This window comes from Opisthocomus hoazin, chromosome 10 (assembly GCF_030867145.1).
Source record: "Opisthocomus hoazin isolate bOpiHoa1 chromosome 10, bOpiHoa1.hap1, whole genome shotgun sequence".
In the NCBI taxonomy this organism is placed as follows: Eukaryota; Metazoa; Chordata; class Aves; order Opisthocomiformes; family Opisthocomidae; genus Opisthocomus; species Opisthocomus hoazin.
Window position 1 is genome coordinate 29,371,579 of NC_134423.1, and position 18,848 is coordinate 29,390,426.

Here is an 18,848-nt window from a genome sequence, read left to right on the forward strand (position 1 = left end):
AATATACTCCCAGCACCTCGTAGGAGGTGCGGGCGAGCTGGGACTGCTTCCCCTGCCTTGGCTCGGGGTGGGTACCATGGGCATCAGCTCTGGAGGCACGAGGGTCTGGGGGCTCTCACAGAATCACAGAATGGTAGGGGTTGGAAGGGACCTCTGTGGGTCATCTAGTCCAACCCTCCATTTGCACGGGGATGCCGTGGGGCGAGGGACGTACCTGTGCTGGCGGGGCAGGTCTCGCACCGCCGCGGCTCCCGGCTGAGGTACATGGCGGGCTGGCACTCCGGCACGCAGCTCTCTCCCACCAGGCTGCCAGGAAAGGCAGAGAGGATGTTTGCACCCGAAGCCACAGGCTCTGGGGACACGACACAGCCCGTCCCTGTCTCTGCAGCCCCCAGCACCCCACAGCAGCCTCAGCCCCCAGCGCAGGAGGCGTTGGAAAGCCAGCCAGCGCTTCAGGAGAAATTAAAGTCCTGCCTGGACCAAAAGGATGGCTGCAAGTTCCTTAATTAAGTATCCAGGAGGAAATAAAATTATTTTTTCCCCACGGGCAGCCAGCCAGGCTCTCCCAAAGACCTTTTGCACCAAGAGACTACCCGGAATGAAAGGAAATTTGCTCGGTGCAGCAGCTGGGCTGGTGCTGCTTCACCGTGGTAGGGATGATTTGAAGTCCCGGCTTAAGAGGATATTGGACATTAAAAAGCGAGCGCCGTACGGATTATGTCCGACAAGTGCCTCCACTTTTGCTTTTCTGAAGGAGTAGATAACCTTTTGGCAGCGGCAATTTCCTTGTCTGAGCGAGCAGCACTGCTACACCGTGGCTTTGGCCCACTTACAGCCCCTAAGCGAAGGAAAGCGCTACGGGATCATACTTCCACGTGAGCTTGGGGATGGAAAACATCTTCTCCCCAGTGCCAAGGCTGCTCGCCGGCACGGCTGGGCTCTGCATCCCGCAGGCGCCGTGGGGCCAGCAGCAACGGTGCCCGGAGCTCCTCGCAGGGTCGGGGCTGCCTGCCTGCACCCATGCTGCTGAAAACACACTACCCTACACTAGCCCCGCTCAACAGGTATGTTAGATAATTTTTTTTTCTGCTTGAATGAAGCAGAAGGAAAGGTTTCTGCACTAGCAGGGAGCATTTTCAGCCTGCCTGGAGCAGCTCAGCCCGGCACCAGCTCTGCCAGGTGAGGAAAACCAAGCGCTGGACGGGCTCTGACGGAGCCGCCAGAGACACGGGAGGAAACGCGCACTCTGCAACGTGCAGCGTAAATGTTTTCATTGCCTTTTTCCTCCCCTCATTTGAGATGCTCCAATGCCAGGAGCTGCTCTGGTCACTGCTCACCAAATTTGGATGAGCACTTCTGAGCCCCCAGCACAGCACTACCCACCACCTCGGCAAGCGCCGGAGAAACGGAAATCAAATTTCAGACGTACTTTTCAGCTAAGAAAGGGAGACGAAGGACCACCTTTAAATTCCCAGCCCCACGCCACAGCTGCAGTACCACGGAAGCAGGACCTTGGGTCTTCAACTAATTCACTCTCTAATTCCCCATCAGTTTTCCCAAATTTGAACCACAGGGACCAACGCTGTAGGTATAAACTTCTCCCGGGCTGGCATTTTACCTGAATCCATCTTTGCATGCAGTACATTTGTCTGCTTCGCCAACACATTTTTTACAGCTTTGATGACATTTCAGACAGCGTTTCTGACCTTTCAAAAAACAAAGTGAGGCAGAGAGAATAAAACCCGGACAGTGATTTGCAAGCAGCAGTCAGAGCAGCAAAGCCCCACTGCACCCCAGCGCCAGCTCCCCGGGGCAGAGGCACGTCGTCCCCCCGACGGGTCCCTGCTATCGCAGATGACCTTATCTGTCATCGCTTGCTAAGAAGAAATATGCTTTGCAGGCAGTTAGGATCATTAATTATGGTCTTCTAATTAAGAGCTGAGATGAGCGCCTCTGCTTTGCACCACCCTCTGAAAACCCAGAGGTTTTCCTCCTCCTCTCGCTGTGCAAAGTGGGTCCGGAGGGGAAATTCAAACCCAATACTCAAAAATCAAGGTGTTTTCTCCACCCATAGCACTTAAAATAGAAGCAACCCCCACATGTCCTCATGTTATGGCTTGCAAGTGATAAAAATCCTTACATTCATCGGCGTAAAACCCGGGCGGACACAGCACCACACAGGTGCTCGTCTCCTGGTGATGGTAGAGGTTCCGCTTGCACGCCGTGCACTGGGTCGGTCCCCTCCCGACGCAGCGCTCGCAGCCCTTGTAGCACCGGCGGCACCTCCGAGCACCTTTGTCACCGAAAAACCCGGCGGGGCACGAGCTCACGCACATCCTGGGGAAGGAACCGACAGCGCCCGGGCTTTGGTGCCGGCACCTGGCCACGTCCCGGCAGCCCGGCACGCACCGCCGTTCCCTCGCCCACAGCGTTCGGGGAATCCCTCAGCCCTGATGGTGATCTGGGTTCATTTCGTTCTTCTTCTTCTTCAGACTTAGGGTATCTTGAATGTCGTGGGTCTGTGCTAAAGAGCTGGGGACTCTCTCAGCCAGCAACCCCAACGATGGGTAAAGTTTCCCTATGCCAGTCCAAGAGATTGAGAAGTGGACACCCCTGTTCCACAACTCAGCCAGCTGGCCCTCGGGCATGGGTGACCCTGCCCGGTGAAGCCAGTGTGTCTTCCCCACCACGATTATGTGGCCAGGGACCTGGGTGTCCTGGTGGACGACAGGTTGACCATGAGCCAGCAGTGTGCCCTGGCTGCCAAGAAAGCTAATGGGATCCTGGGGTGCATTAGAAGGAGTGTGGGCAGCAGGTCGAGGGAGGTTCTCCTTCCCCTCTACACTGCCCTAGTGAGGCCCCATCTGGAGTACTCTGTCCAGTGCTGGGCTCCCCAGTTCAAGAAAGATGAAGAGCTACTGGTGAGAGTCCAGCGGAGGGCTACAAGGATGGTGAGGGGACTGGAGCATCTCTCCTATGAGGAGAGGCTGAGGGAGCTGGGCTTGTTCAGCCTGAAGAAGAGAAGGCTGAGAGGGGACCTTAGAAATGCTTATAAATATCTGCAGGGTAGGTGTCAGGAGGACGGGGCCAGACTCTTTCCAGTGGTGCCCAGTGACAGGACAAGGGGCAATGGGCACAAACTGAAGCAGAGGAAGTTCCATCTGAACATGAGGAAGAACTTCTTCCCTCTGACGGTGATGGAGCCCTGGAACAGGCTGCCCAGGGAGGCTGTGGAGTCTCCTTCTCTGGAGATATTCCAGACCCGCCTGGACGCGGTGCTGTGCAGCCTGCTCTGGGTGACCCTGCTTTGGCAGGGGGTTGGGCTGGGTGACCCACAGAGGTCCTTCCAACCCCTGCCATGTTGTGATTCTGTGATTCTTTGATTGTACTCTAGCCCAGGCCAGGGATCCCCACACCTCCTCCTCCCTCCTATTTCTCTCTCCTACTCTTCTTCCTCTGTGCAAGCCTTGGTCACCACGTCGTGGTGCAAGCCCTGGGGAAAGGCACTGCTGCCGCCCGGAGACCCCCCAGGGACCTCCCGACACCCCTCACCTGCCGTTTTTCACGCTGCCCAGGCTGTAGTGGATGCAGTTCAAGCACTGGTCGGCATCGGGGCCGTCGCAACCCTGGTCACCGCACTCGGGGTGGCACGGACCTGGGGATGGAGAGACCGGCTCAGCGGGGGGAGAGGCTGAGCATCCCCCAGACCCCGCTGCCAGGATGCTCTGAGCACACCCTCCCTGGGCCGACTGATGCAGGGAAGGGGCTGGGGACCCTCTACCTACCTTATCCTATAACTATTATCTTCTAGATCTCATATATCTTATCCTATCTATCCTGCAGTGCTGCATGGCTCTGGGCGCTCGCCTCTCCTCCAGCTCATCCTCCCCAGCATGAATCCCACCCGGCCGTCCTCCAGCGGGGAACATCAGCGGCTTGGAAAGAGGGGCCGGACCCGCTCCTTGGGGACCGTCAGGGATGCCTGCCCGTGCCCACGCCGGGGTGGGGGAAGGTGGGCAGAGGAGCTTTTTTTACTCCCCAGACGGCTGCACCACCAATTTGTGGCAGCAGCGCCGGGACGGGGCGTTTCGCTGCCTTCTAATTTCGCCATCCTGCTGCCCTGCGCCGGCCGCAGGCACCGCTCCTCCCAGCCCGCCTTGGCCCCGGGCAGGATCAGGCCTCGTGGCTCCCCTGGTTGGCATTTTCCCGGGTACTTTGGGGACGACGACACGGTCGCTCAGCCGGCTCTTACCCATGTAGTCCTCCTCCTCCTCCACCACCTCCACCTGGCTCTGCAGGAAGGCGGCTCTCGACGGCTCCATCTCAGATGCCGGCACCTCCGGCGTCCTCCCGTGGGGCTGGGGGCTGCCCGGCGTGGTGTAGGGGTGCTCGGCCGTCCCGTAGAAGAGCAGGCTCCACTCCTTCAGCTTCCCTGCGGGGTGGCCACAACGTCACCCAGCCTGCTCCCCACCCTGCTCCTCCCCAGGGGACCCCACAGCGCAGCCCCGGCTTTGGGGGGAGCAGGAGGAGGGGGGACCAGACTGTCAGGGCTTCTCCACTTGCACAGCAACGCAGAAGCAAACAAGAAACATGCAGATATCTTCACCAGCCCCTGAGCTCCCAGCCTGCATGAATTCAGCCGTTTAAGGCGCCCACGAGGGATATTTCACACTATAACTCACGTGACGAACCACGGTGTCACCATACCCTTCACAGCCAGCGCGTGGAGGGAAGCAGTGACTTTAAAAGCTCCATAACGGGGGATTATTTCTGCCCGGTAAAAGCCACCCAGCACACGCCGGATTATTTCTCACTGCTGTTGCTCCAGCTATACCCTTGCCTGAGTTCGGTCTCCTCCAAAACACCGTGGGGGCCATGGAGCCTGAGCTGGGGGCCGGGGACCCCCCACAGCCTGGCACCCACGCCAGGGTCCTCCCCGACCCACGCCACGTTGGGGAGGGGTCCAAAAACTGCCGCCGCTTCTTTCCGACACTGTTTTTCTTTCAACGCGAGTCACTTCACGCCCGTGGCACGCTCGGCTTTAATTACTAATCCCTGCTTTTCCAGGAAGGGCTTAAAATTTCCAACACCCAAATGCCTTGGCTCTCCGAAAGGGCTGAGAGGACCCCCCTGCTGCAAGACGGAGCCGAGCCTGCGAAGGGGCAAGCTGGGGTGGCATCAGCTGGAGAAAAGCTCCGCAAAAAAGTTGAAATTGCTTTAAATCTAAAATGTCTCACAGGAGGAAAGCCCAGGTTGCGTGGGGCTGATGCTGGGGATGCAGCCGGGCCAGTGACAGAACACCCACAGTCTTTAATTGGTATTAAATTAACCAATTTAATTGGTATAATTTAGTGGTATTAAATTAACATTTAATACGTGTTTCTGCTGTGGACGGGGAGCATCTTCCCTCTTTTTCCTCCCGCTTTGCCCTCTCTGCTTCAAACCCAGTGCAGACCCTTGGAGGGGGGCGACTCGCACTTGTTTCATTTCGTTTTGCAAAGCCGCGTGAAGCCGAGCCCCGACACCCGCGGGGGGCTCAGAAACACCACCGCAAACCGTAAATACAGGGGGAAAAGGAGCTCCACGGGACCTTTGCTGCCGCTCTCCGAGTTCAAACGATTTTGGGCAAAGGCAGCAAGCAGAAACACCTTCTGCACAAGGAACCCCCACGTGCACCGCCTGCCAGAAAGTCGCGTGGGAGAGGTTTTTGATACGCTCCTGGCATCCCATCAGTGAGCGTGTGGATTCTAACACCCCCGCGCCGCGCGCCAGCCCCGGGCGGGATGCTTCATGCCCCGTTGCCATCCCGGTGGGGCTGGATCCCACCAGCCCAGCTCCATTGCTGGGAAGGGGTCGGGGAGCAGGCGGCCAAGCCAGGGAAGGGGGGACACGGCAGGGTTGGGGACACGCAGGGGGCCAGGCTGAGCCCAGCCACCCCCTGCCAGCGCGGTGGCAGCCCGGGGAGGATGTCCGCCCGTCTGTCTGTCTGCAGCCCGAGGGGCATCGTCCCCTCGCGCCGTTGCACAACCGGCCCACGCGCCAGATGTCCCAGCAGCGAAGCAAAACAAACAAACAACAATTACAGCTCTTGGGTTTCCTCATTTTGACTCATTATGGTTTAATTTTGGAAACCCGGCTCTCGGTTGCAACAGGTTTGCCGGTGGGAGAAAACCCGCTCCCGGCTCAGCCAGACCAGCAGCCTCCTGCACTCAGGGATGAAGTTTGATTCTCATTTTTGAAAAAATGGGGCCATGCAGTTTTGCTGAAGACCACAAAGCTCGCAGCAGAAGTTCTGGCCAGGTGAAACAGCCTGGAAAGAGCTTTTGGGGGCGAGGGGGACGGGCGGGCGCTGGGGGACATGGGTGCTGGGGGACCCTTACCTTGCACGGCGTGGTTGCGCACTTGGGACGGCGTGTCGTGGATCTCCAGGGTCCACTCCCCCGCCGCCTGCTCCCCCCAGCAGTGGACGGTCATGAACTCCCAGCCTTTGAACCCCTCGTTGGAGTGGTCAAACGCCCTGCAATGGTAGCGCCGTGCATCAAGAAGTGTGACCTTGAATGTCTTCTTTAATTGGAAAAGGTAGGTAGGTAATTAAGGATTTTAGGGATCCTCACATGCACTCACCCTTGCACCGAGCCCTCCTGCAGCTGAGACCCGAGCATGGCCCCCGCTTTCCCAAAACCCCAAGCAAACTTGCAGCAACCCCCTAAACGAGGATGCTGCCCAGCCCGGACGCGTGCCGGCTCTGGCCGCTCTCACCTCCTGGCGAGGAGCTGCGACCTGGTCCCCGATGGAGAGATGAGGCTGATATGGAGGTCGCCCCGGCGCGGGTGCGAGATGCTGAGCCGCACCACGACGTGCTCCAAGTAGAGCACGTGCTGGTCACTGTGCTCAGCACAGGCGCTGCTGAGGGTGCTGGCGCGCAGCACGTGGTCCGCTCGGATGTACCTGGGGGGACAGAGCATCACCTTGGGGACAGGCAGTTACATTTGACGCCCAATTATATTTGAACCTCATCTCCTACTGCTTCACGGCAAAAATTATCTCATCCTCCATCGCAACACGGTGTCCTAGCACAGGAATTTGCTGAATTGCTCGACGGTACCGCGACGGGTTTGAACTGCCTCTAAGATCTGTGCCTTATGGGCGGCAAGGGCGCTTCTTCATTATCATGATCAGCGCAGCATTCCTCTTTGGGTTGTAATTAGTGTCTGTATCAGATAAATAGTTTCGTGAACACACTTGGCGCCAAATTGATTCCTGCTTTGCATACGCACGTCTTCCAAGGGAACAGCTTTTCTGACGAACAACTCTCTCGCTCTGCAGCCAGGCAGTGGTAAACCAGGAGGGTCCATTTGCTCAGATCCCCGATCCCACCCTTTAACCTAGCAGGGACAGACCTACCAAGGATGACACGTGAGCCTAAGTTGGCTTGAACACGAAGCCAAATTCAAAGAGACCCAAGGCACTGGAAATTTGGGAACCCTTGCAACAAAGCACCAGTTTTTGGTGTCTTCCATCAAGACGAGGTGTTTGGTGGAAGAGGGAGGAGAGATCAACACCTCATCACTCATGTAGGACCCAGTGGGTGAGTTGTTTTTCATCTCGCACCATTAGCTCTCAAAAATTCCGTGCTGATCACCTGTCTGAGCAGTGAAAGCATGCAAAAGCGCAAAAAAAAATCACCCGCTGTCAAAGTTGGTCCCAGTGAGCCCCCGTGGGACCTGCTCCTCATCGAGCCGCAGGCACAGACCCCAGAGGGCACTTCTGGGTCAATAAGCAGACCTCGGGGTGGATGGTGCGGGTCACTCTGACCATAAAATCCAGGAACATTACCTCGTCTTGCACACGGGCTTGTACTGGCCACCCCAACTCCTAATTTCCCTTTCCAAATGCTGGGACAGCAGCTGAGCCTTTGCATCACAAGAGCTGGCTCCACCAAAGCTCCTTCCAAGCAGCCACATGCGCCAGGTGAGCCCCCCACCCTACAACACTCACTTGGGCACCCTGTCCAGGCTTCCCACGCAGATGTGCTGGGGAGGAACCGTCTTCCACTTCTTGGCTTCCACCACAATAGCATCTGCATCCACCAGACCGAAGCCATATAGATGGCTAACTGGAAAGAGAGAAGACTCAGAAACCTACTTCTTTCCAAGCAGGGGTCAGGAGTAACTCCTCGGTGCTTGGTGGAGCATCCTCCAACTATCAGGGAAGGTGTGGAGTTCATCACCCTGCCCAAGTTACACCCCAAATCCACACTGGCATCATGGAAAACCCATTGCTGGAGCTGCCCACCGAAAGGAGCAGGCAACGCTGCAGCTCAGGAGAGCGTCCACCAAGCAAGGCTTTCAAGCCTCCACCAAGCAAGGCTTCCGAGCTTCCACCAAGCAAACTTCCAAGCCTCCTCCAAGCGAGGCTTCCAAGCATCTCGCCCCATGAATTACTGCCCTCTCCTCCCTCCACTCAACAGCCTGGTGGTAGGAGCTCCTAAGACAGCCAAGAGCAGCCATCCAGGGTGAACCTTTCATGGACCTTTTGCCATGCCACCTTGACCTCCACGGCCCCTCACCTTTATGCCCCGCGCCGTTGGTCTTCCAGTCAGCCGCTCGCAGGTGCACTGGCCGCGAGGTTTTGACCAGCAGATGCTGGACATCCCTCCAGGTGAGCCGGGGGCTGCAACGACACGCAACTCATGGGATGGCTCTGCTGCCTCCAGTCTTCCCAGCAGTAGCAGAGACCCCCACTGGGTTAAAAAAACCCAGACCAAATTTTTCCTGCTCTAAAAGAGATGATTTAAAGGCATATGTCCTGCCTGGAGGTTGGCCATCGCTTGGTGTCCCAGCAGAGAAGGTTGCCCCAGGGAGGGATGCCACATGCCCACAGGCAATGCAGGATTGATTCCTGGCCAAGGGTATTTAGCTCTCCTGCTCTGGGGTACAATTGGAGCAAATGAGGAAGGTTTTCCCCATTTTCTTGTAGGAGATTGGGAACGAAGGACCACCCAAAGCAGAGTACCAGGCTCAGCACCTTGCTGATTCATGCTGCCGAGCAAACTTCCCTTCATCAGAGTAACAGCAAAAATTGCTGGAAAAAACACCCTAGGTTGCTCATTTAACAGACAAATAAAACCCAAAGTGTTTCCAAACCCCTCCCTAGGCAGGGTTTGCCTGAGGTTTGTGTGTTCAGAGTGCTGGACATGGAGCACTGTCTGCTTTTGAGCCCCCCCACCGCCCCCCAAGATCCCATGATCCCAGCCCAGGGATATTGCTGAAGAATTTTCCATGCTTTTCTTACAGCCAGATCTTCAGCATCTCGAGTGGGGATTTATATTGCTCTTGAGCAACATTTAAGAAAAGAAATTCAATTTATTCCTTCTCGTCATAATGGAGTGCTTAAGCGCCAAGCTCTGGTACTTAATGTTGCGTTTTATGCCTCAGCTAAACAATTCAAAAATTACATCTAAAGCTCTTAATATATTTGTAATCAAAAAGGCATCTCCGGAAACATGCTCAGCCGACCTGGGCATTGTGATTAAACCAGAGGAGAGGGACTGGAGCTGACACACTGCGATCGCTGTCCCCAAACACGAGTGCAGTGCTGCCCTGGGGCTTACTCCCAGTCTCACTTTTATTTCCACTCCATAAAAATAATAATAATAGTGAGAAAGCTCGTGAGAGGATGCTCCATGGAACAATACAGGGATGCCCAAAGGGTGAGCCTGGTCCCCTGCGGGGCTGGTCCTTGGCTGGGGAACAATAATGAGACTGGTTTGGGACTGGGATGGGACTGGGATGGGGACAAGAGGCAAAGCTCTTATGAACTGGGGAGCGTGTTGCTGCTGGTCATGCTACAGGCATTTTGACATCATGCAAAAGTAGTCCTTTTCCCCCAGAAATGAAACACTAGCTGAAAACCATCACTTCTACAGACATTTTCCATTTTCCGTGATGTTTTCTGACATCTTTTTCCCAGGAATTATTTATAAAACTCCTGTTGGAGCCAGCCATCAGCGGTTTCAGTGCACCAGATGAAAAGCCTGACTTATCTCACCAACCCCAACTTTTCAACAGATGGCAACAAGTGAAGAATTAGCTCAATAAAACACCTGCAGGAAGATCAGATGCAAAACAACAACACTGTATGAAACCTTGCCAAAAAAAAAGGAGCAATTTAGAATAACTTTGCCCCATTTTTAGTTGCTCCAGAGGAAAAAAACCCCACCTTTTTTCCTTCTGGTTTTGCTTGCCAGCTACTAAATTTGGGAGCATCCCCCCGCAAGCCGGTGGCGAGGTTACACTTACTTTGCCTCCAAAGCCAAGGCGATGACGCCCGCGACCATGGGCGCCGACACGGAGGTGCCGGTGTGGCTGTCCGTGCAGCGGTGCCGGAGGTCCGTGGTGACCTGCGGAGAGAGGAGCTGCAGCCCCACGTTGCCGGAGATGCTCCCGGTACGGGCACTGCCCCATCGAGCACCCTGGGTTTGCTGGGATGCTGCCGGCGGGGAGATGAACCTGCGAGTACCCAACCGCTGCCATGGCTCCCATGCCTTTGGGGTGCTCTGAGCCCCCAAAAATGGGCTGCAGATACATTTGGCACATGAGAAAAACACCCCTGCTTACATTTTCCTTTGCTTAAAGGTGAAAAAAGGGGGAAAAAGTCAATTTTGCTGTGGGTCAGCTGGAGGAAAAGCTATGGATGGAGTGGTGCGATCAGGGCAGGGCCGGCGGGCGTGTGCACCCATGGGGGCATGCTGAGCCACGCTGCATTAAACGCTTTCCTTAAAAGCTCCAGCTCATGGTGTCAGGCAAGAATTTACATTTGCACGAGGAAAAAAAGGGAAAAAAAAAAAAGCCATTTCCAGTTTTTTCATTTCAGGGCAGAGCATGATGCTTGGGTACCAAAAGCTCGGAGGGAAGAGGCGAGAAAAGATGCTCAGTTGGGTACATTTTTAAAAGGCTCCCGGATTTTGAGTTAATCTGTTGATTTTTGGGGAGGGGGACACGTCTACCCAGTTTCTCCCAAAAGTGCCCCTGGAAGCTGCTCTTTTGCCCAGTGACACTCCAGCAGCGCTTCGCTGGTGCTGGCCTCAGCCATGCAAACGGTCCCGAGTGCCATGAAAACGGCACTTGGATTCGGTTTCCTGGCTGGAAATTAATCTTTTAGAGGCCAACCAAAGCACTCCTGACTACAGAAAAGAAATTGACTTGTAAAAACCCCACTTATTCTGTCAAAAAAATAATTTGGGTGGAAAACTCCCTCCCAGCTCGGGTAAGGTACTGGGCCGGTGGGTGATGTTTTATTGCCTGAGGTTTCGATGATGCTCGGGGACATCGGTAACGAAAGGCCTTGCTGTGACGAGACCACAGCAGCTGTGGGGACAAGGAAAACACAGCCTGGGTGGCAGGGAAAACCAGGCTGATAGAATCATAGGATGGTTTGGGTTGGCAGGGACCTTAAAGACCATCTGGTTCCAAACCCCCTGCCATGAGCAGGGACCCCTTCCGCCAGCCCAGGGTGCTCAGAGCTCCATCCAACCTGGCCTTGAACCCTGCCAGGGAGGGGGCAGCCACAGCTTCTCTGGGCAGCCTGGGCCAGGGCCTCACCACCCTCATGGGGAAGAATTTCTTCCTAATATCTAATCTAAATCTGCCGTCTTTTAGTTTAGAGCCGTTCCCCCTTGTCCTATCCCTACACACCCTTGTGAAAAGCCCCTCTCCATCCTTCCTGTCGGCCCCTTCAGGTACTGGCAGCTGCTCTAAGGTCACCCTGGAGCCTTCTCTTCTCCAGGCTGAACAGCCCCAACTCCCTCAGCCTGTCCTTGTAGGAGAGGTGCTCCAGCCCTCGGATCATCTTCGTGGCCTCCTCTGCACCTGCTCCAACACATCCCTGTCCTTCTTATGTTGGGGGCTCCAGAGCGGGATGCAGGACTTTCAGGCAATTCCTGGGCTCTGAAAAGTCTTTGCTCTTCATCTGGGGTTGCCACATCCCTGTCAAATGCCTCCATCCTCCCTTTTTTTCTCTGTCTCAGACTAAAAGTCCTCAAAATTCCCTTTTTCTAAGCACAGGACAGCAAGTAGGCACTTTGGGGGACGGGTAAATATTTGCACGGGTATTTTCGCAAACCTCCAGCCCCTTCACCCATTTAGCAAGGAAAACACCGCATCCCTGAGCTCTTCCCAAGGACCAGAGCAATTTTTGGCCCCACCATAAAAAAGCACAAGCGAAACCTGCCGCAGAGCTCAGGGCGAAGCCCAGCTCTTGCAGCCAAGCCATCCTCCAGGCCAGCCACACAGAAAACACTCAGGGGATGCCGCCCTACTTGACATTGGGGTAAAACTTACTATTTTCTGCTCGTAAAAAGCCCCGCTGCTGTAGGTGGTGGCGAGGGTGGAGGCGCATTCCTCCAGGTACCAGGGCTTGTAGCCATTCTCAGTGGTGCTGCTGATGGAGATGGTGTAGATGCTGTTGGTGTAGCCGTCGCAGGAGCAGTAATCACCCTCTCTGCCGCCATTCCCCGACGCCCAGACGAAAATGGACCCCAGACCCCTGCGTCCCTGCAGGCAGAGAAGGGATGGGGGGTGAGAGGAGGTGTTTGGTCAGGATGGGCAGCCGTCTCGGCACAGGGAGGAGGAGGCAGCCCTCCCCGCGGCGCTGGAATGCCGTCAGTAAGGCTGATTTTGGGGTCAGGAGGTAGGGTTTGGTTAGGGTGGGAGGATGGGTGCCATCCTGGCCAGCGCTCAGCCCCCTGGGTCAGCCCCCACAAACATGCCCCTCGGCTCGGCCAGCCCCAGCTTTACGGGCAGTGACTCCCCGTAAGGATGGGAGACCCTCCAGCGACGGGGATTTTTGGCATATCCCACAGACTCTCATGGGGGAAAACCATCTGGGATGCTCGGAGCCCCTGGACCAGGCGGTAACACCAGCACAGCGCTTTCTGGGGTGCAGGGATGGCCCCGTGGGAGGAACTGGCAGGAAACCCCCCAAAATCCACGTCTCCCTCGCCCCTCACTGGCAAAGCCCCTCACGCATCCCCCCAAACCATCAGAAAGCTTCCCCCAGCCTATCTTTTAGGTTCCTTCTGTTTGTTTTTAAATTTTTAATCCCAGCTTTTTCTCCCCCCTCCCCGTCGCTTGGCAGGAACATCTGATGGAGCCGTCCCCACCGGGCAGAGCTGTGGGAATCGGGGGGCGGGAGGGGTGCGTCAGCCACCCGGACCTCCCCGGAGCCGGGGGAAAATCCCGCCCGGCAGCGGCAGCCGCGGTGCCAACGAGGGGCCCCTAACGAAGGCCCCTCCATCCGAACCGCTCCCAGGGCACCCAGGGAATAACCCAGCCCCGTCAGGGTCCGCGAACAGGGTGCTGCGGTCCCAAGGGAGGATTTTGGTGACCCCAGGGGTTTTGGGATGGAAGCGAAGCGGCTGTTTCTCTTCCCTGCCCCGTACAGCTGGGCTCTCCGGGAGCTTGGCAGGCGATGGAAGCGCACGGCGGCGGAGCAGCCCCATTTTCGGCGCTAGCCTGGGCAGATCCGGTGTTTACCTCCCTCCCACTGCTCTGCGGCAGCTTCCTCCACAAAAAATAATAATAATAACAGTAATAATAATAAAGCAGCTTTGCTCCAGAGGAATTCACTGGGATTTATTGTGGTTTTTAAGCACTGGGGTGAGAGGGATGGTTTATTACCTGTCTCGCCCTCCTCCTGGGGCAGAGGCTCTCTGAGCTGACCCTGCCTCTGGACACACAGGATAAGTCGGGCTCTTTCTTTACTTTATGAAAGTTTTAATTATCTGGGCTGCCTCCCAGCCAAACTGGGTGGGTATTTCCTTAGCAAAGATTAAGAGCTGTCTGGAGCTCTGCAAGAAAAAGTGCTATTGCAAAGGGAATTACTGCCCTGCCCCGCATCACGGAGAGTTCGACCCAGCTTGCCAGCCCACCAAGCCTGCTGCTGGCATCTCCAGTCCCTCTTTCCAGGGTTTCCTGGATCTCTGAGACGGCAGCATCCCAGCCCACGTGCTCAGCGCAGGCAGCAAGCGTCCGGCTCTCCAACACTAAAATCCACTATTCTCTGAGGACCAGCCCTGCTGCACTCAGCCCAAGTTTTCCTAAATCACTAATGAGGAATAAAACCAGGCACAAATTGCCAAAGGCATGTGGAGATGCAGCAAGGATTTCAATGGGGATAAGCAGAGGAGGAGCCCAGACCTCCCTTGCGTCCCGCACCCCGAGCGTTGCAGCTGTGGATGCTGAGAAACGGTGCTCCGTCCTGGTCCAAACCCGCATCCCCGTGATGCCCAGGCAGGGCTGCACCGGAGGAAAGTGGGTTTGGATCCAGCACAGTTGCATGAGGACACAAACAGGCACAAAAATGACACCACAGGAATGCACATCTACCACCCGACGGCGTTTCCCGGAGGATTGAGAGCTCACTACGTACGGCAGCTTCCTCGGATTGGAAAAAACCCCACGCTTTCCCTTTGCTTTCAAACAAGCAACTACTAAGATTTCCACGAGCAGACACCAAACACCCAAATTCTTTATCTGCTATTCTCCTAAGCCAACGCGATCCTGGCAAGAGGCTCCTGGCTGCTATTCAACCTGGATCTGGGCACCACTTAAACCACTGGGAATCCCACCCTGGCTGAGGCTGGGGATGATCCGGCTCACCCCGGCAGCGCATCGGTCGGATGCGGGATGCACAGCATCTCCCCGCTTCCGCAGCGCTGCTGGGGCTTGGGCGTTCGCCCGACGGCACTCCGTGAGAGCCCAGGATAAATATCCCCTCATTAGCTTGGGAACTAGTAAGGTGTGGCTGGAGGAGTGAGAAATGAGATGATAAATTACCCCAGCGCAGTCCTATCACTAATAGATAAAAGTTATTTTAACGTTTCCATTAAAACTCAATTTTAAGGATTTATAACTCGGTTGCAGCTGTTTCCTTGGGCTAAAGGTGGCGGCTAACTATCTGCTTGCAGCTTTCCTCGTTATTTAAGGAGAAGAAATCAGCAATTAAGAGCTGTGCGTGCAGGATAACGGGTGCCACAGACACGGGTGGCAGTGGAGGGACTGATGTCCCCTGGGAGACAGAAGCCAGCACCCCGAAACAGCGGAGCAGCGCCGGGCAAGTACCCTGCTGCCACCCATTCGCTCCCACGTAGAAAAATAAGGTCTAAAAAGCAGCTTGTTGCCCCGTATTTACACGGCATGAACTCCCCAGCACTTCAACAGGTTCCTCGGCAGGCTCGCCGCCCCAGCAGGAAATCAAGTAAATAGTGGGAAAAACACTCCACCCCATTTTTAGATAACAGGCAGGCTGCGTCGCCCCGGCCTGCGGCCGCCCCGAAGCCCGGCACACTGCGAGAAGAGGCAGTGGAGTCAGGGAGAGAAGCGGGGAGGGGTTCCAACACCCCCGGCAGGGTTTCAAGACCCCAGCCCCAAAGTCACCAGAGCACCCAAGGAGGGGGGGGACACCCGCTGCAGAGCCCTGAGTCGCTACGACACTTACCCGTGGCGCCCACCGAGCTGCCAAGAAAGGTCTTTTTCCCCCATGCTTTTAGCCAATATTGGGCATTTTTTTAAAAGCGTCCAATAAGAGACGGGGAGTGGGAAGGCCAGAGCACCCCCAGTGGGGACTGACAGCTGTCAATCATGCGTGACACCGGTTGAATCCTCTCGCTGGAGGACTTCAGGGACAATAATCTGAATTTTTTCTGTGCCCCCGTGGCTGGGTCCTGTGGCAGCACCCACGTCCCCACCCAGGGCCATCAAACAACCACTCATTATGGATGGAAAACCAGGGAAATGATGTGATGGAGACCTCCGGGAGAGGATACCGGGACCAGGGGAGGGTGAAGGAGGGGGGATGGAGATGCTAGGGGGGTGACCGCATCCCCCCGTGCCAGCACCCAGGGGGACATGTTGAGGTGCCCAGTCCCCTCCCCCCAAGAACCGCTTCGGGTTTCTCAGCCCGGCAGAGCTTCGCAACTCAACCTGGGGCCTGCCTGCTCTGCCGGGGCTCTGCCCGGCGGCCGGCGCTGCCGGATGCTCCCGCCGGGGCCGGCCGTGCTGAGGGGTCCCACCAGCACCGCGCCATCGCCGGGCACCTCCCGCCGTCACCGCCCTCAGCCGCAAAATCCACCGGAGCTCTTAGGGATGCCGGGGAAAACTAGGAAAAATTAGAGATGATTCGCCCCCTCCCTCCCCAGCCCTAGTGTTGGCATCGCCGCGGGGGGCTGAGCCGCCCGTCCCCGTGCCGGATCCCGGCCCCAGCCCTGGCACGCGTTCCCCACGGGGCAGGGGGAGGAGGGCGAGCGCGTCTGGGCGCTGCGGGATCCACACCTTTTTAATGCCATGCTCAAAAGCCTGCTTGGCCAATAGACCAGGTCCATCAACTGTCTTCCCATCATCATCTGGCCCCCAGCTCGCGCTGTAAATGTCAATGTAATCGGGTCTGATGCCAAGCGACTTCGCTTCAACAACATCTGTTACATCGCCATCTAACATACGAATGCCTAAAAGCACAAAAACATCAGACATTAGGGCTTAATGGCTTGGATGAAAGTGCGAGGATTGCAATCAAAGGGCTTTGTTAACGGCGGCGGAAACTGCACGGCTCAGGCGCGCCTGGAATAGCTTTAACCCACGGCCCCGCACGCTAACGAGCCCGGCAGCGGGAAGCTATTTTGGGGAGTTTTCTGTGTTGCTGACCTCATGGCAAGTGATGGACGGAGGGGGGTTAAAATTAACTTCCCCTCCATCGGTGGGGATTGGGTGGTGGGAGCGGTGCTGTGCTCCCCAGCGGTAAAATCCCCCTGCTAAAAAGCTTTTTTCCCCCCTTGTAATTAATAAACTAACTAATTTCTCCTCCTGGAAGATATCGGTGTTTCCCAAATGCTCATTGCTCTCCAGCTTCAGGCACGCCAGTGGGATGAAGCCTCTCCCCATGAGTGGGGACAGCTGTGACCCTCCCTGAACCCCGTCACTGCCCGACTGATGCCAGCGGTGCTCGGGACGGGGAGAAGCCCCAGAAGAAGCCCCAGGCTGCAGTTTGCACGGCCAGAATCAGAGCCAGGACCCCAACCCACAGCGGGACGACGCTGCCGCCGGGGATAACCTCGCTCTCTTCCAGCCGGGAATGCTGGCAGGCGCCGGCCGTGGCAGTTTGCAGGCAGAGCCCACCAGCTCTCACCGGGAGAGCTGCACATCCCCAGGCTCCGACGGCTGCAATAGGAGGGTTACAACCCCCTCCGCTCCCCATCGCCCTTTCCCTGCCAGGTTTCCCCCTCTGCATGGCGGGCAGAGGGTGCCAGGCACCCCGAAGGGCTGCCCAGAAACAGCCCTTGCAGGAAAGAAGGTGGTGGAAATTTCAGCATCGTGTTTTGCCAGCCAGGGAGAGTCTGGTTTATAAGAATGCATTTCCCTTTCCACATGTATTTTTTCTTAAAGCAAACAAATGCAGGCAGATGTCACCGCAGCTGCAGCTGCGCTCTGGACACCAGTCAACTCAAATATCTCTTTCCGACGCTGTCCCCTCCCAGCCAAAAACAAGCTTAGAAATATAAAACCAGGGAGCAAAGCAGCTCCCGAAAACGTCCTCTCTTTGTCGTGTTAACAACGAAACACAACGAGAAGGGGCGAAAACCTGAGCCCGGTGTTCAAGCCGTGCTCGGCTGCGGCACAGCAACCAAAAGCAACCAAGGGACGGGGTTTTGTGCCTGCAAAATGTGGGCGCGTTCATCAGCGAGCCTAAAGCCAGCACAAAGTCAACCCAAAACAGCCCAAAGCCAACCTAAACCCAACCCAGAGTCAACCCCCCACGGTGCGGGGACCCCCCCCCCCCCAGTTAAATAACGGGGGGCAGGAGGGACCGGGGAAGGATGCTGCAAAATAAATGAGCTCTGTGCCACGCAGGGAGCGATACCGGCCTTTGAAGCGAGCGCTCGAGGAGAGGGGAAAGGAGGAGGAGGAATGGCAGGAGCCCGTTTTGTTTCTTGAGCAGCAATGTATTTCGCCCCGAGCGAGTGAAAAGCAACGCAAGAGCGCTGAAGAGCAGCCAGTAAAATTAGATGGTAGCTCTCCGAGTGTGACAAATAGGCTTTCCCAACAAGTCATGCTCATTAATCGCTGCTTTATTTGCGTAATCCATCTAAAATCACTCTCACTGCAGCTATAGCGCATTTTCCTCCACGATCCCAGACTTCATACGGCTACAGATTTTATTTTTCCCCCGTTGCCTGTTCACACTGTGGGAAGCCCACGGCCTCTACCCTCTGCCAGGTGCCTCGCATCGCTCCACGCCTCCCCAGCACACCCCCAAGGCAAGGCACTCATTAAAGGCAGCAAATTAAAATGTCACCCATAGGTCGTTATGAAGTCAACAAGTAACGCTCGTCTCCACGGCTGCTGCGGAGAAACGGGCTTGAAAAGGAGCATGAAGGCAATGGCCTGATCCTGCAGGACGCAAAGCTGACTTCCACCCCGCCGGGAGCTTTGCCTGGCCCTGCTGCTGCCTGGTATGTGCTTGGAGCTGGTTTTGTAGAGGCAAGAAGGCTCTAAGAAGCAAGAAGCCATCCCCCATGCGCAGAGGGCAGATGGGATGGGATGGGATGGGATGGGATGGGATGGGATGGGATGGGATGGGATGGGATGGGATGGGATGGGATGGGATGGGATGGGATGGGATGGGATGGGATGGGGGCACGTGCCGCAGCCCTTACAGCCCCTGCCACTCCCCCATTCACCCCCTCTGGGGTTGTTTCTTCCCTCAGGATATTTTCCTGGCACAGGGAACTGTTGATGGCGCTTGGCCAGGAGCAGGACTCCCCGTGGGCACCGCTCCCATGCAGACACAACCCT

The 18,848-nt window shown here is 56.3% G+C and overlaps 1 protein-coding gene across 4 annotated transcripts in view; it reads right to left on the reverse strand.

Moving 5' to 3' along the window:
* Window positions 1–18,848, reverse strand: part of PCSK6 (proprotein convertase subtilisin/kexin type 6) — a 37,516-nt gene that overhangs the window by 4,486 nt on the left and 14,182 nt on the right. For 2 of the 4 annotated variants that reach the window (XM_075431367.1, XM_075431366.1), the window contains exons 7-18: window positions 16,332–16,504; window positions 12,342–12,554; window positions 10,302–10,402; window positions 8,570–8,673; window positions 7,999–8,116; window positions 6,760–6,948; window positions 6,381–6,517; window positions 4,253–4,432; window positions 3,553–3,655; window positions 2,141–2,337; window positions 1,619–1,706; window positions 215–306 (exon numbers count right to left, since the gene is read on the reverse strand). In XM_075431367.1, the coding sequence (XP_075287482.1) occupies window positions 215–306; window positions 1,619–1,706; window positions 2,141–2,337; window positions 3,553–3,655; window positions 4,253–4,432; window positions 6,381–6,517; window positions 6,760–6,948; window positions 7,999–8,116; window positions 8,570–8,673; window positions 10,302–10,402; window positions 12,342–12,554; window positions 16,332–16,504 (1,695 nt within the window). The other 2 variants (XM_075431369.1, XM_075431368.1) reach the window with 2 other exon arrangements.